The 13,534-nt window shown below is 39.4% G+C and overlaps 1 protein-coding gene across 3 annotated transcripts in view; it reads right to left on the reverse strand.

Annotated features, from left to right (window-relative positions):
• zgc:171572 (protein bicaudal D homolog 2) overlaps positions 1-13,534 on the reverse strand; it is a 30,521-nt gene that overhangs the window by 11,797 nt on the left and 5,190 nt on the right. For all 3 annotated transcript variants that reach the window (XM_067395573.1, XM_067395575.1, XM_067395574.1), the window contains exons 2-8: positions 11,451-11,663; positions 9,877-10,029; positions 9,594-9,749; positions 8,270-8,566; positions 3,083-3,340; positions 979-1,746; positions 707-858 (exon numbers count right to left, since the gene is read on the reverse strand). In XM_067395573.1, the coding sequence (XP_067251674.1) occupies positions 707-858; positions 979-1,746; positions 3,083-3,340; positions 8,270-8,566; positions 9,594-9,749; positions 9,877-10,029; positions 11,451-11,663 (1,997 nt within the window). The remainder of the gene's footprint in view (positions 1-706; positions 859-978; positions 1,747-3,082; positions 3,341-8,269; positions 8,567-9,593; positions 9,750-9,876; positions 10,030-11,450; positions 11,664-13,534) is intronic.

Genomic DNA, 13,534 nt, shown 5'->3' on the forward strand with positions numbered 1-13,534 from the left:
GATCTATAAGTAGTGTCAAAATATTTTTGGTTCATTATGAAACTGTTGGTACAGATTAGACACAAGGGAGTAATTGAATATTTTGTCAGGAAACCATTGGAATTTCCTATATTTTTTTTTGTCTTTATACTTTCTAAATGTGTTTACGCAGCTGTTTGTCATAAAGATTAACAATGGTAGTGATGTTTTCATCTTTGGTCTATAATTAAACAGTTAAAAGTCTGGATACTACAGGCGAACAATCGATGTCATAAAGGAAAAAAAGTGGAATTAAAGTCTGTGAAAGTTTTTCTTCTATGTATGTTCTAATACTCTTTGAGAGATGCTCAATCTGATGAAAGGAATCAGTTACACTGTCCATTTTTCCCTATAAATATATGGATCTTTGTTGTTAATCAGTCTACTTCTGCATCCAAACTCAAACTCAGTGCTTTACTGTTGATTATGGATTTCATTGGTACAAAATGCAATATTATTGGTAACTGCTCCTATTTGTAAAATACAATGAAAATATCATGACTGTTATTAGTCATGTTTCTTAAAGGATCCAGACAAAAGCCAGGTCGTGGTGTTGTTCTGCTGATCTAAACTGTGCTGATACTGTATGAGAACAGAGGACGAGATACAGGAGTGTGTCATAACACCAAACACACTATTTTGCGGATGTGTGTGTGTTTATAAATGTATGGCAGTGCGCGTCTCATACCGAGTGGCAAACATGGCTCTGAGCGAGGAGAAGGTGGCCGCGTCCTCTTTCAGGGCTTTGAGCTCGTTGCGAAGCTTCATCATGGTTTCGGTCACCATGGCCTTCTCGTTCTCATATTTGCTCTTCAGGTTGGCCAGCGCCACCTCAGCGGTCTGAAAAACAAACACGCCGGCAATCGGAACTGAATCAAATTGTGAGATGTGTGTCATAATTTAAGATGATTACTAAAACATGTGTAGGCTCTGCCCCACTGATGTGACGACGATGCTGACCTGTTTGTTGGCCTTTAGGACGGTTCTCAGTGTGGCTATCTGCTCCCTCTTGGTGCTGAGGAGGGATTTGAGTTTGAGAATCTCCTCCACGCTGGCTTCCTGGTCCCGGTCGGCCCCGAGCCCCAGTTCCAGAGAAGCCATGCGCTGGCGAGAGAGCTCTGTGGTGCGGTCCACCGCCAGCTGCAGGTGTCTGATCTGGTCGCGGATGATGGCCACCAGGTTATAGATGTTCATGGGCTCTTTGCGGGGATCAGCCACTGGGGACGGAATGGAGGAGACCGGGGATGAAGCTCCGTCGCCGGTGTCGGCGGTGGGGAAGAGGCCACGGGTCAGCAGGATGGGAGAGCGGCGGCCGCGGCCGTCAGGGCTGCACCAACCCGTGGTCTGCGTTCCATTAATCCCGGCTTTACCTTCGCGGTAGTAGTCGAGCATGATGCGGTTGGGCGTTTCGTTGTTGCACATGCAGACGTGATGATACAGGTTGGCTAGTTCCTCGCTGAAGGTGGCGAGCTCGTCTTGCGCGATGTTAAGGCTGCCCTGGGATTCGCCCGCCACTTCGCTGGCCTGACGAAGCTCTTTCTCCATCCGCGCCAGCTGCTCGCGGTCGGCTCGACTGCTGCGCTCCAGAGACGTGAGCTGCGCGCTCAAAGACGCTACCTGGCTCTCCAGCTGCGCCCGCTCCTCCTTGTATTGTGACTGACAGGCTGAATGTTCCGCCTTTAATGTTTTGAGCTCCTCCTTCAGTTGACTCGCCTCAGACACTGCGACCTGTGGATTCAAACAAAGCATCTTAAATGTAACGTGCCAAACCCAGTGAGCTGCCTCGCTGTCTGCAGATTCAGGTCAGTGCTGGGTAGATTACTCACAGATCACAAGCTGAAGTTACGGATTACAGATCACATGACAAAATTACTATGGCTGGGTATTGACACAATTTTCATGATTCGATTCGATTACTATTCACATGCTTTCAATTCGATATCGATTATTTTGGATGTAGTATTTCAGTTTCAGTACATGGCAAATTTTCTAGAGGAAACAAATCTCTCAGCTAATGCTGTAAACTACACATGAGAGTCAGCTGGTGCTACTGTAATAATACTGAAGGTTAAATTAACTTATTTATATACAAACACTTAAATTACACTCAATGATGTTTTTATTATAAATAACGTTTAGAATTACATAATCATATTTCTACTCCAATTCGTTTTTTTTTTTTTTTTAAATATAATTTTTTTAAACATTTTTTAAACATTTAAATCGCGGCTGTCATAACAGATTTATTCAAACATGCATTAAATATTGAAGAACATTAAAAATTATAATGTATATATATAACGGTGCATAGCTATATTTATCAGAATGCTGCTCTCTAGAGCACTCTTCTAGCTGACTAATGAGTTTATGGTCACTGAATGTGTTTTTCTGAGGTAAATGTGACGTCACGTGACACTGAAGCTGTTTTATTGAGGTTGAAGCACTGATTGAGCGATTACACGAGACATGATACGGATTTCAGTAAGTTGTACTGTATATTTTAACATACCTTCAGATGTTCATGTTTATTTCGCTGTAACTGGTATTAAAGCGGAGGAGAGGATGATCACATGCTTCTCTTTAACTGAGGCGCTAAAGCGATCCGTCACGCCACATTAAACAGCGCCAAAACGCTATTTATTTTTTGAATCTCATAATAAGATGGACGTCATGTGAAATCTGAGACTTTGCTTCATATCAAAAGTAACAAAGATTATTGTGATTTATTGGATGGGAGGAGCTACATATTCTGCTCATTCATCAACTGAAAACAGACGAGACTAATTGATTCTTGGGAGTTAAGAATCGATATCGGTTCGTAAAAATGAGAATCGTTTAAAATTGAGAAATCAATATTTTTTACCCAGCCCTAAAAATTACATTCCTTTTATTTCAGGCTTGAGCTCAAAATAATAACAAAAATGCATGGTGCCCAAAATAGAAGTTTCTAAATAGATATGTTTGGTATTGAATGCACCATTTTGGATGGACTTTTTCTTCTGGCCAGAAATTAAAACACCACTTAAAGTGATCTTAAAATCTGAAGAGACCCTAATTTCTATACCTTGTACTTGCACTCCAGGATCTCGGGGCCGTTGATGTCCACCTCATAGTATTCAGTGTCCTCGTGGCTGTCGCGGTCCTTCTCGTTGTCCAGAGCGGACTGGCGCTCTTTGCTGGCCTGGAGTTTGCGCATGGCACTGAGGTTCTCGGTGAGGCGGCTGACCTTCTCGTGTTGCTCAGATAGAGCTCCATGAGCCTGCTCCAGCTGCTTCTGAGATTCCTGCAGCGTTGACAGCAATGTCACCTTCTCCCGCTCCACCTGGAAAAATAAATATGCATTAGTTCAGGTACGACAGAAAAGAGTGTTCACAATGTCACTCAGCTGACACTGCTGCTGCCCGCTCTGCTGTTATGGTGATGATGCAACCGATCTGAATCAGTGTTGACTGTCAAGGTCAGATGTATGCGCTAAAAGACAGACTTCTATAAAGTAATTCCCTGCAATGCTGAATTGGAATTGAGGATTGTTTGGAATGGGACGAATCTTAGTTAGTTTTACAATAGCCAGTGTTGTGGAAAGTTAGGAAAGTAACTAAATGTTACGTAGTTGCTTTTTATGGAAAGTAATGCGTTACTTTTTCTCACCTGGCTGAGGCTCGCTTTTTACTGAGAAGCTAATGCTAGTCACAGTTACGTCACTTGCAGCTGCGCGCCCACAGTGCTGACAGAAAAACAGTGATAACAATAAGAGAAAAATGTTTTGTTGTGCCTTTGGATGTCAGAATCAGAATTAAAAAAATATAGTCTTAATTTTTATAGAATACCATCATTGAAGTCGCCCTTTGAAGCTAAACACATGTTTATGTTGCAAGTCACAGACTGGACTGAAGAAACCTGCAATGACTATTCTACTATTAAAGCATGAATTTGATATATTGACACATGCAGTTCATAAGGGACACACATACAAAGCAAGTTACAGCATGAAATAATATTTAAACTTATAACATTTTCATCTCACTATTCTGACTTTTTCTTGCATTTGCATGTTTATCTCCCAGTTCATTACTCGCAATTGTGAGTTTATCACAATTCTGAGGGGGAAAACGTCTGAATAATGAGTAAATCTCACAATTCTGTTTGCCTTCAAAGAACTGTGAGATATAAACTCGATATTAACTTTTTTTATTCTTTTATGCAGAACTGTCATTTTCTGTCATTAAAAATCCTTAATGTGTTAAAATAATTTACTTGCAAATCACTGAAGCATGTGAAATTGTCTCATTAACGTAATTTCGGTCACGCAGTTAGATGATCTCGGGAGTTTATCACACTGAGCATTACAGTAGCCCAAACACCTGTAACACTGGTAGGCGGGAAGTTCCTATTCTAACCCTTTAACCAGATTTGGCTTCTCTGTTTGCAGTCAGATCATTTTAAACTGCTAAACTCCGGGAAAGTTTTCATTCCAATAATCTAGTAAACAAACTCACTCATTCAAACAATCAGTCCAAAACAGCACGAATGTAAAGAAAACCAGGCTGATTTCATCAGAGATGGCAGAGAGAATAGAGACTCATGTTGTGTTTTCAGTGAATTATTAATTCCAGTGTGTGTTTCGCTGTAAAACACGAGCTCTGTCATATTCTGCGATTGTTTCTGAAGACGTGAGCCCTCACGCATCACGCTGTGTGAAATACAGACTGAAGTCAGACCATCCCACTGCTGGCCAGAAGATTTGTAAACTACACTTCTGAGCTAGCTAAAGCAAACCAGCGTCTTGCTAGTAAAGTTTTGATGGTTGGGGATTGTAATCAAAGTAAAGATGACTGCGGTGAAGTACAGGAGTCGTACAGTAAACACACGTTAGTCTGTTATATTGATGCACAAACAAACCGTGTATGTGCGCTCTTGATGCACTGATCGCTAGGGCTGGGTACCGAACTCGATACTTTTTAGGTACCGATCGAACTGCCTCGATACTACCGAGTATCGAAAAGTGTCTTGTCATTCGGTACCAAATTTCGGTACCTCAGAATGGAGCCGATCGAGGAGAGGGGCGGAGAAATGCTTTCGCTGTCTCGTTGAGGAGCAAGTAACGTTGCGCTACATTGTTATTTATATCTAAATATATAAAACTATACGCGCGAGAGAGACCCTATGTGCGAGAGGGCGATTGAATCAACGGTTTCGTTTTCAGTTTATCTCCGAATGGACGGGTGAGAAACGGCTGTTTATGTGAGCAGCCGGTTCACTACAGATACTGTTAACAGAAAACAAAAGTGTCGCACTGCCTGCAGAAACAGCGGAACGCGCAATGTTTTTTGTAGTCTAAGGTACAACACACAGCAGCTTTACATCAGCGTTCGTCCCTCAAGTCTATGGAAACACGCGACCGGTTCGTGACGGCCTCTAGTTCGCCTGCATGAGCACAGGCTCTGCCTCTGGCTCCAGAACGCGAACAATTCTGCTGAAAAAGGGGTATCAGCGTCCTCCTGATACTGCGGATAATTTGCGGGTCGGGCCAAGTAATAAAAAAATAACATTCAAATTAATTGCGGGTGGATAAGAGATGAATCATTAATGTGTTGATTTTAATAAAGACACAGAACTCTTATTTCACGGTAAGACGCAACGAACTTGCATCACTCTTACTTCCACTTTGATCTTGTTAATAATAATTAATTTTTTGAAGAACAATTGCTGAGTGATTTAAAAAAGAGCCTCACATACTTAATTTTTGCATTGAAAACTAAACTTTATTAAAACTATTTGCACTGATTTATTGTGTTGGGTACATTTTTTTAATTTGCGCTTTTTTTATTCCCTGCAGTGGCTCAGGAGATGAGTCTTTGAGTCTGAAAAAAAGTCAATAAAGTTAAAATATAAAACCAAAGATTTTTTTGAGGTTATGTAATCTTGTTTAAACATATTTTATAAAACTGGTACCGAAAAAGGTATCGTTTAGGTATCGGTATCGAAGTCAAGGTATCGGTATCATCTCGGTATCGAAAATGTTTGAACGATACCCAGCCCTACTGATCGCACATTGCATTTATGCAGAGTCACATTTCAGTACATTCACGTTGTTTCCACACACATTCAGGATACTGTTTGGATTTGTAGTGTGTATTTCTGTGTGTAGTAATTCTGAATGGATCTGTGTACTGTAGTACATGCAGTCAGGTCAAGGTTGGTTTAGGGTTGTTTTAGCATCTTGTTCAGTATCGCAACTTGACATGTCTAAAATGTAAACAAGTTAGTTTGATGGATATAGACAATAAAATTAATGTGTTAAACAAGATAAATGGTTTATGTTTAATTTCACGATAAGTATACGATTAATCGTGACTAATCACATAAAAGGGGTGCGATTAATCACAATTAAAAATGTTAATCTATTGACAGCCCTACTGCATTTATAATGTAATGCGTTAATATTTCAAACGACGCACCAGGAGAAACTAATTTCAGTGAGTTTAGTCTTCCTGTATCAGGGCGGGACACAGGCTGAAATCCACAGTATCCTTCAGCTATAACTCCTTCAAAAGCTCTGCTCTGAACATTACAGGACTTGCTGAAGCGAGCAGCAGTGTGTTAACCTGTACTGACATGACTCAAAATTATGGCTGTTGACATGGGAAAACCTATTCAACCAACAGAAAGTTGTGACGTGTGGTTTGCGGTTAACAGTTTAGCTGTCTGTTCTGTTCATATCAAAGTGAGTGGAATACAAAAACATCTTAAATCATTCACTCTCACTGAACTTGGATTTTCATTAAGACTTTATAAGCAAAAACTACTCTAGGATAAATTAGATTATTGAGACGTTTTGAATAAATTAATATTACAAATGTTAATTAACAGTTATAGGAACCCAGCCCATGCCAATATTATATTACAGTAATACAGTATTCAATATAAATATCATGATGATTATTTATAATTATTATGGTTTTATGCAAGAGTAAAATATTTCTATCCTAAATTATTCCATTTCATGTGGAAGTTGAAGATGTTCCTGAAAAACCCACATGCCATTTCTCATGAAGGACAACATTCTTTAATTTACTGGGATACCAAAAAAGGTACACATTTTTAGGGTTAAAAAAAAAAAGAAAAACATGCCGTCCATCCCTGCTGCTCTGAACACACGGGTATAACTGTGTGTGTAGATGACAATTATAATAAAAAATAATAATAAAAAATGCATGCAAAAATAGAAGCACGTGTTCATTAGAGATGAAATCATGTCGTCTCAGCTGGATTCTGTTGTCTGGAATGATCAATAGGTCATGAGGGATACGAGAGGGTCTGATTACCATAATGGAAAGAGCTGTCTCAAGGAAACAACGGTCTCGTATTGGTTCTGGTGAACAGTGAACATCACCACTGGACAACACACACCCGTCTGCATGGAGACGACCCTTCAGAGGTCAGAGATTGTGGGTTGACTTCCTGACAGATGGCTGAACTGACAGCTCGTTGTGTCTGATGGGGTGCAGCACTAAACACAACCTCCACTAATAGGATTAAAGCAGCCCAGCTGTCAGCCAATCAAACGCTGAACACACACTACAGCGCTGCTCAATGTGTGTGTGTGTGTGTGTGTGTGTGTGGGGGGGGTCTGATTGTGAAGAACTGAGATTTGAAATTCGTGACATTTGTAACACTGAAACCTACGGAAGAGGATTAGGGCCAAGCGATCATAAAAAAATTAATCCATCTCGAGATTAAAGTTGTTAAATTGAGAAAAAACTCGTTAAATTTCAAGAAAAAAGTCGAGATAAAATGTTGAGAATAAAGTCATTAAATTACGAGAAAAAAGTCGTTAAATTATGAAAACAAATTCATAATTTAACGAGTTTATTCTCAACATTTTATCTAGACTTTTTTCTCGAAATTTAACAACTTTAATCTAGAGATTTATTTATTTATTTTTACTATTTATTTTTATTTTTTTATTATTGCTTGGCCTTAATCCTCTTCCGTAGAAACCAGCGATTTCTGTGACGCAGCTTTGAAAACTATGTGAAATGTGAAAAGCGCTATTTAAGTAAACTTGAATTGAATTAAATTGTGATTTAAAAAAAAATCCAGCTTAGCTGTGCTTGTTTGCAGGGCTGCACAATTGCGCCAATATTATTATTACATTATTATTATTAAACATTTTGCCATGTACTTGATGCAATGATGGTGCCTGGCTGAACGCAGTAATCACGGTAAATATATAAGTGTACCGCAGTACCTGCAGCAGCTGTTGTTTCAGCTTCTGGATCTCGGAGATGTTGAGTTCGTTCAGTAGGTTGTCCACGAGGCTGGAGGACGGCTGGAACAGATCTCCTTTTTTGGGCGTGGACACACGGTTGTCGTTGTTGGCGATCTTGTCGAAGCCGTTCTCGTAGACGTGGAGGGGTTCGTCGTTGTTGGGCTCGATCGAGGTGTCGTCACTAAACTTCAGCCCATCGAGGGAGATGCTCAAAGGACTGTGGTACATAGAGTCCCCGATGGTCATATACTGAGACAACTCCTTCCTCAAGGCGGCCTGTATTAATGGACACCAAGAGATACCGTGAAGTTTGAGCTCAGACTGGCAGGAACAGGCATTTTAAACGAGATCAAGAATCAATTTTGCCAACCAGCATGAAACAGACACTGGCCGCTTCTCGATATCTGTTCTTTCTTCAGTCCTTCTGTTCTCGTTCAACAGCATCATCAACTGCTGAAGTTCGATCCCAACACTCAAGAACTACCCATATTAATAAAAACCTGCTCTGCTCTTTATTGCCATATTAAAAAGAATCTAAATATTGACATGTAAGTAACATAAATATACACTCGTGTACACAGATGCACGCTGTTAAATAACATTTGTTTGGATATGTGTCATTTATTGTGCATTGGGTGGTGATGTCCCGCTACTTAAAATGAACGATCTGTTGGCCAAAACTGAGTATTAATTTGTGAATTTTCAGTTGTTTAGATGCCACAGAGCCCAAATATGATGAGGGATGCTGGAGTTTTTCTACCTCACTTTTAAGAGCTGAGCTCAACTTCCATAGGAATGAACTGAAACACACACACCATTATGAATGCAATGCCCGTGACGCATTTTACTTTTGCTTTCGAATTAGTGGCAATTCGGGGGGCAGCAAGTGCTTGAATGGTGGGTTCATTGTTATTCTTAATAAAAACACAACAACAAAACGATATCACTAAAGTAATTTACTATTAAATTTATTTATTTATTTATTTATTTAACTTTAATCACATTTGATGTATATTAATCAAAATTGTATTTATTTTAATGTAATTTAATCTATTTAGTAGATTAATAACAAACTATTTTTATTTGAATCACATTTTTATTCATTTATTGTAATGAATTCTTTTAATTTTATTATTTTCATATTTATTTTTGCAGACTTTCGTGGATTTGTGGGTCTATGCTTCTATCCATGTTAAGTCAGTTGTTGATTTTAATCTCAACTAATGCAGAGGTCACACTCCTAATATCATCTAGCTGCAAATAATAATAATAATAAAATTTTAAAAAAGGAAATAACGCTTGCCTTCTGCTCCCTCTCAGTCTTGATGGTCTCCAGCGCCTCTCCCAGCTGCCTCTCAGCGATCTCCTTCAGACGGATGGCATCCTCCAGCTGGCTGTTCAGAAACTGGGTGTCTTCCTCCAGACGCCGGAGTTCATGTTTCAGACCCTCAAACTCAACCTACAGGACGCCATCACACACACACACACACACACACACACACAGTGACTAACGCCCATCTCACTTCTGACAGAACTGATGTTTCTGCAGCGTGGCGATGAGTTTATCGTGGCTGGTTGAATGTTACCTGGCCCTGCTTTAAGACAGAAACATGTTTCTGGAGGCTGATGTTCTCCTCCTCCAGCTCGCTGTAGTCCTGCAGCAGACGAGCCTCTCGGATCTTGAACTCCTTGATGTCGTCCCGCAGGCGTGACCTCTGCAGCTCCACCATCTGACTGTTCTGAAAGACAGAAGCAGCGTGTGAGTTTCTGCTCGGATATGCAAAGAGTGCAGAAGCAGGACTCAAGGATTTTTCTGGCCCGCTTCATTTTTTATTAAACATTACATTTTCTTTACAAAAGACAACCTACAAATAATTTATTCAGTTTATGATTCTTTTAGGAGAACTAAATCCTTGTAACAGAGACACTGTATCAGTATCAGTGATTCATAGTTCTCAGTAAAAAGATGCCATTAAACATTTCAAATATACCGTCTTTATGTTGTTTCTACATTATTTTGGAGATTCAATATGAAAGTATTACAATATTTCATTACTCCAGTCTTCAGTGTCACATGATCCTTCAGAAATCATTCTGATATGATGATCTGCTGCTCAAGAAACATTTATGATTATTATCAATGTTGAAAACCATCAAACATTTTATTTTTCAGGATTCTGTGATGAAAAGAACAGCATTTATTTGAATCAGAAATGTTTTATAACATTATAAATGTCTCTACTGTCACTTTTGATCAATTTAATGCGACCTTGATGAATAAAAGTATTAAAAAAGAAACTACACTTTTATCCTTTGACCTGTTTGCGTCTGTTTTTCACTCTCTCCATCTCTCTCCGTCTTCACTCCATCTGTTCCACGGCTCAGTCACATGCAAAAACACATTTCATTTCACCTTTGGCTCATTAATCTCCTCAAGAGGACTGCGCCATTAAACGCAATCTCTCTCTCTCCTCAAATCCTGACTCGTGTCACACCATCTGTCTCTTTTCACCGGGAATTTATTTATATAAACATTTATTTTCTTCCTTTCATTTACTTTTAATCCCTATATTTGCATCCTTTGCTGTGTTAAAGTAGCAAAACTGTTAATTTTTATTTCAATACTTAATGTTTCCTTGATGCTTCTGAACAGTTTAGACAAAGAATATCAAGCTGCACTACAAGGGCTGGAAAAAAAAAAAAAAAAAAAATCACATGGTAAGTTTATCTATTTTTATATACGTTAAATGTCAATCGGTGAGCTGTCGCAGCACTAGATTTTGGTTTATTGTCTCTCAGTGTGAGGACAGACCAGGTTCACTGTTCACTCCTGTCCAGCTCAAACTAAATATAATGCTAACCAAAGTCTTTCCGCTAAATGTCATAAATTGCTGCTTGATTTAATCATTTGAATTTTTTTGGCCGATATGTAAACAACATTTCTGGGGATAAAATCTCTACATACCCGTGTTAAAACTGCAGCTTTCTGCAATACAATAGCTTATATAATGTTTATATTGTATAATGTTATATATTATAATGATATTCTGTTATTTTATTCACTATACGTTAACACAGGGATTTAATTGGTGCTAGAGCAACTACTAACGCCTCTAATCACCCTCATGATCCGAACACACGGCGTTGTTCAGTCACTGACCTCTCTCAGCTCCTGAGTGATGGTGGCGAGGCGTTCGTTCTCCGACTGGGCGTTTGTCAGGATATTGCGCGCTTGTCTCAGCTCTGTCTGCAGCTCTTGCATGCGCTGCTCGTAATACGCCTCCTTACAGGCCGACTCCTGGATGAGCGACTCCTCGCGGCTCTCGCCGTCAGCCGCCACCTTCCTGTGGTTGGAGTGCGCCTGTCCGAACGCCTGAGAAACAGAAGATACAAAAATTATTTATTTGTTATATTTATACAGCATTTTTCTTGTTCCCTTGACCATTCTTCCAAGTCCACCAAAGGAGGAAGGCAGTGTTTCCTGTATTTCCTTTGAGTTCAGCACCATGTGAAGCTACTGTTTTTAACTAAGTTAAGCTCCTTCAGTGGCTACTGTAATAATATCACATTGGCGAAATAGATCTAGCAAGTGTTTGCGCTCTGGAAAGCCTCAAAGGTTTCTATTTACAGTGTGTTTTTACAGCAAACTATAATGTAGCCAATCACAGACATCTTTTGAACGTAATGGCCAATCAGAGGTGTTTAAGCTCGCTCAGAATCCACTCAAACGCCGGTCAGTGCCAAGATGTGTTGAGATTAGGGATGACCATTTACATAAATTCCCATAACTGTTTTACATGAAAATGTGATCTGTAAAATCATTGTGCATTAACAGACAGTCTTGTGTCACATATCATTGAAAATGTCTAGTAGAGTTAGAGATCAAACTATAACAACGTATTTGTATGAATACGCGTGTAAACAGTATAAACATGATGCTTTTGCGCCATGTTTTGGTTCGTAACTTCGCAAAACATTAGTAAATGTTTCCTCGTGTGTCTGCTTGTCAATCCCTCACAGAACATTCTTGTTTTGGTGCTTATGTTAAATACTTAAATAACTGTTTATGTTTTAATTCAGCATCAGTTTTGGGTTAATTAATGGGTTATCGGCTGGTACCGCTTAACTTAGCAATGGATATCAGTAAAATCCAGTATCGGTTGACCTCTAAAATATACTTTAATGCGCTGTGTCAGGGTAAGAGCGGTTGTGTGTCTTGTTTCAGGTGCGTTTGCGTGTTGGTTGGGTTCACTCGAGGTTAGGGCAGGGCTGTATGATGGTAATTATCTTGTGCCGATAGACATGCATCATTTACAGTGCGGTATGAGTCTGGGCAGGTCTCAGTGGGCGGGGCTTCTTTATGTTTACATGTGATAGCAAAAGAGAAACAATGAGGAAATCCCAAAAGACAAGCACGACTCCTCCCAAAAAAGGAAGACGTTGTTATTAAGGGGATTGTTCGGCACAACGTGATGTTTTTATGGAGATTATGGCTTTCACATTATCGTGTTTAACTGATGTCCACCTAAGGTTGTGCGTTTTACAACATCTTTAAATGTGGCTCATCTGACCAGAGCTGTTTTATTATGTTACTTCGACTCAACTTGAACTCAAGTGTTTCCTGCTGTGAAGGTTTGTTTTCTTACTGATGTCAGACTCATACATTTTTTATAAATAATGTCATCCTTCATTTATGTCCATCAAGTTCCAAATAAAACCAGAAATGATCAAATGAGATGAAGTATCTTTCATTTGTAAACCATTTCAAAACCAAAAATACCATGAGATTTATAAAGCATTTTATCTTTGAATTTCAAGTAAAAATAATTATACTGCGACACTGTTACCATGATAAGATTTGTGACACCCTAGATGACATCATAGGGCTGGGCGGTGTGATGATATCATGGCAATGTTACTATATCGCGGTACATATATATATATATATATATATATATATATATATGCGCGTGTAGCTCAGCACTATCGCCACTTTAGAGTGATGAAACGCATGAATGAGAGCAAGAGCAGGACGTGCTCAATGTTAGAAAGAGTGTTTAAGCACAATAAGCAGTGAAGAAGACCTCGATGACGGACACACCGCTGAAGCATGAGATCAGCTCTGCCTTATTGTGCTTGAATAATCACACAGTGAATCTTGTGGAGTATTCATGTAAACACTGTGGGTGTGTCTCGGGAGAAAGTAAAGTTGGGTGTAAACCAGATGTGTATCAGTGTATCGGA

The sequence above is a fragment of the Chanodichthys erythropterus genome, chromosome 9, assembly GCF_024489055.1.
Source record: "Chanodichthys erythropterus isolate Z2021 chromosome 9, ASM2448905v1, whole genome shotgun sequence".
Classification (NCBI taxonomy): Eukaryota; Metazoa; Chordata; class Actinopteri; order Cypriniformes; family Xenocyprididae; genus Chanodichthys; species Chanodichthys erythropterus.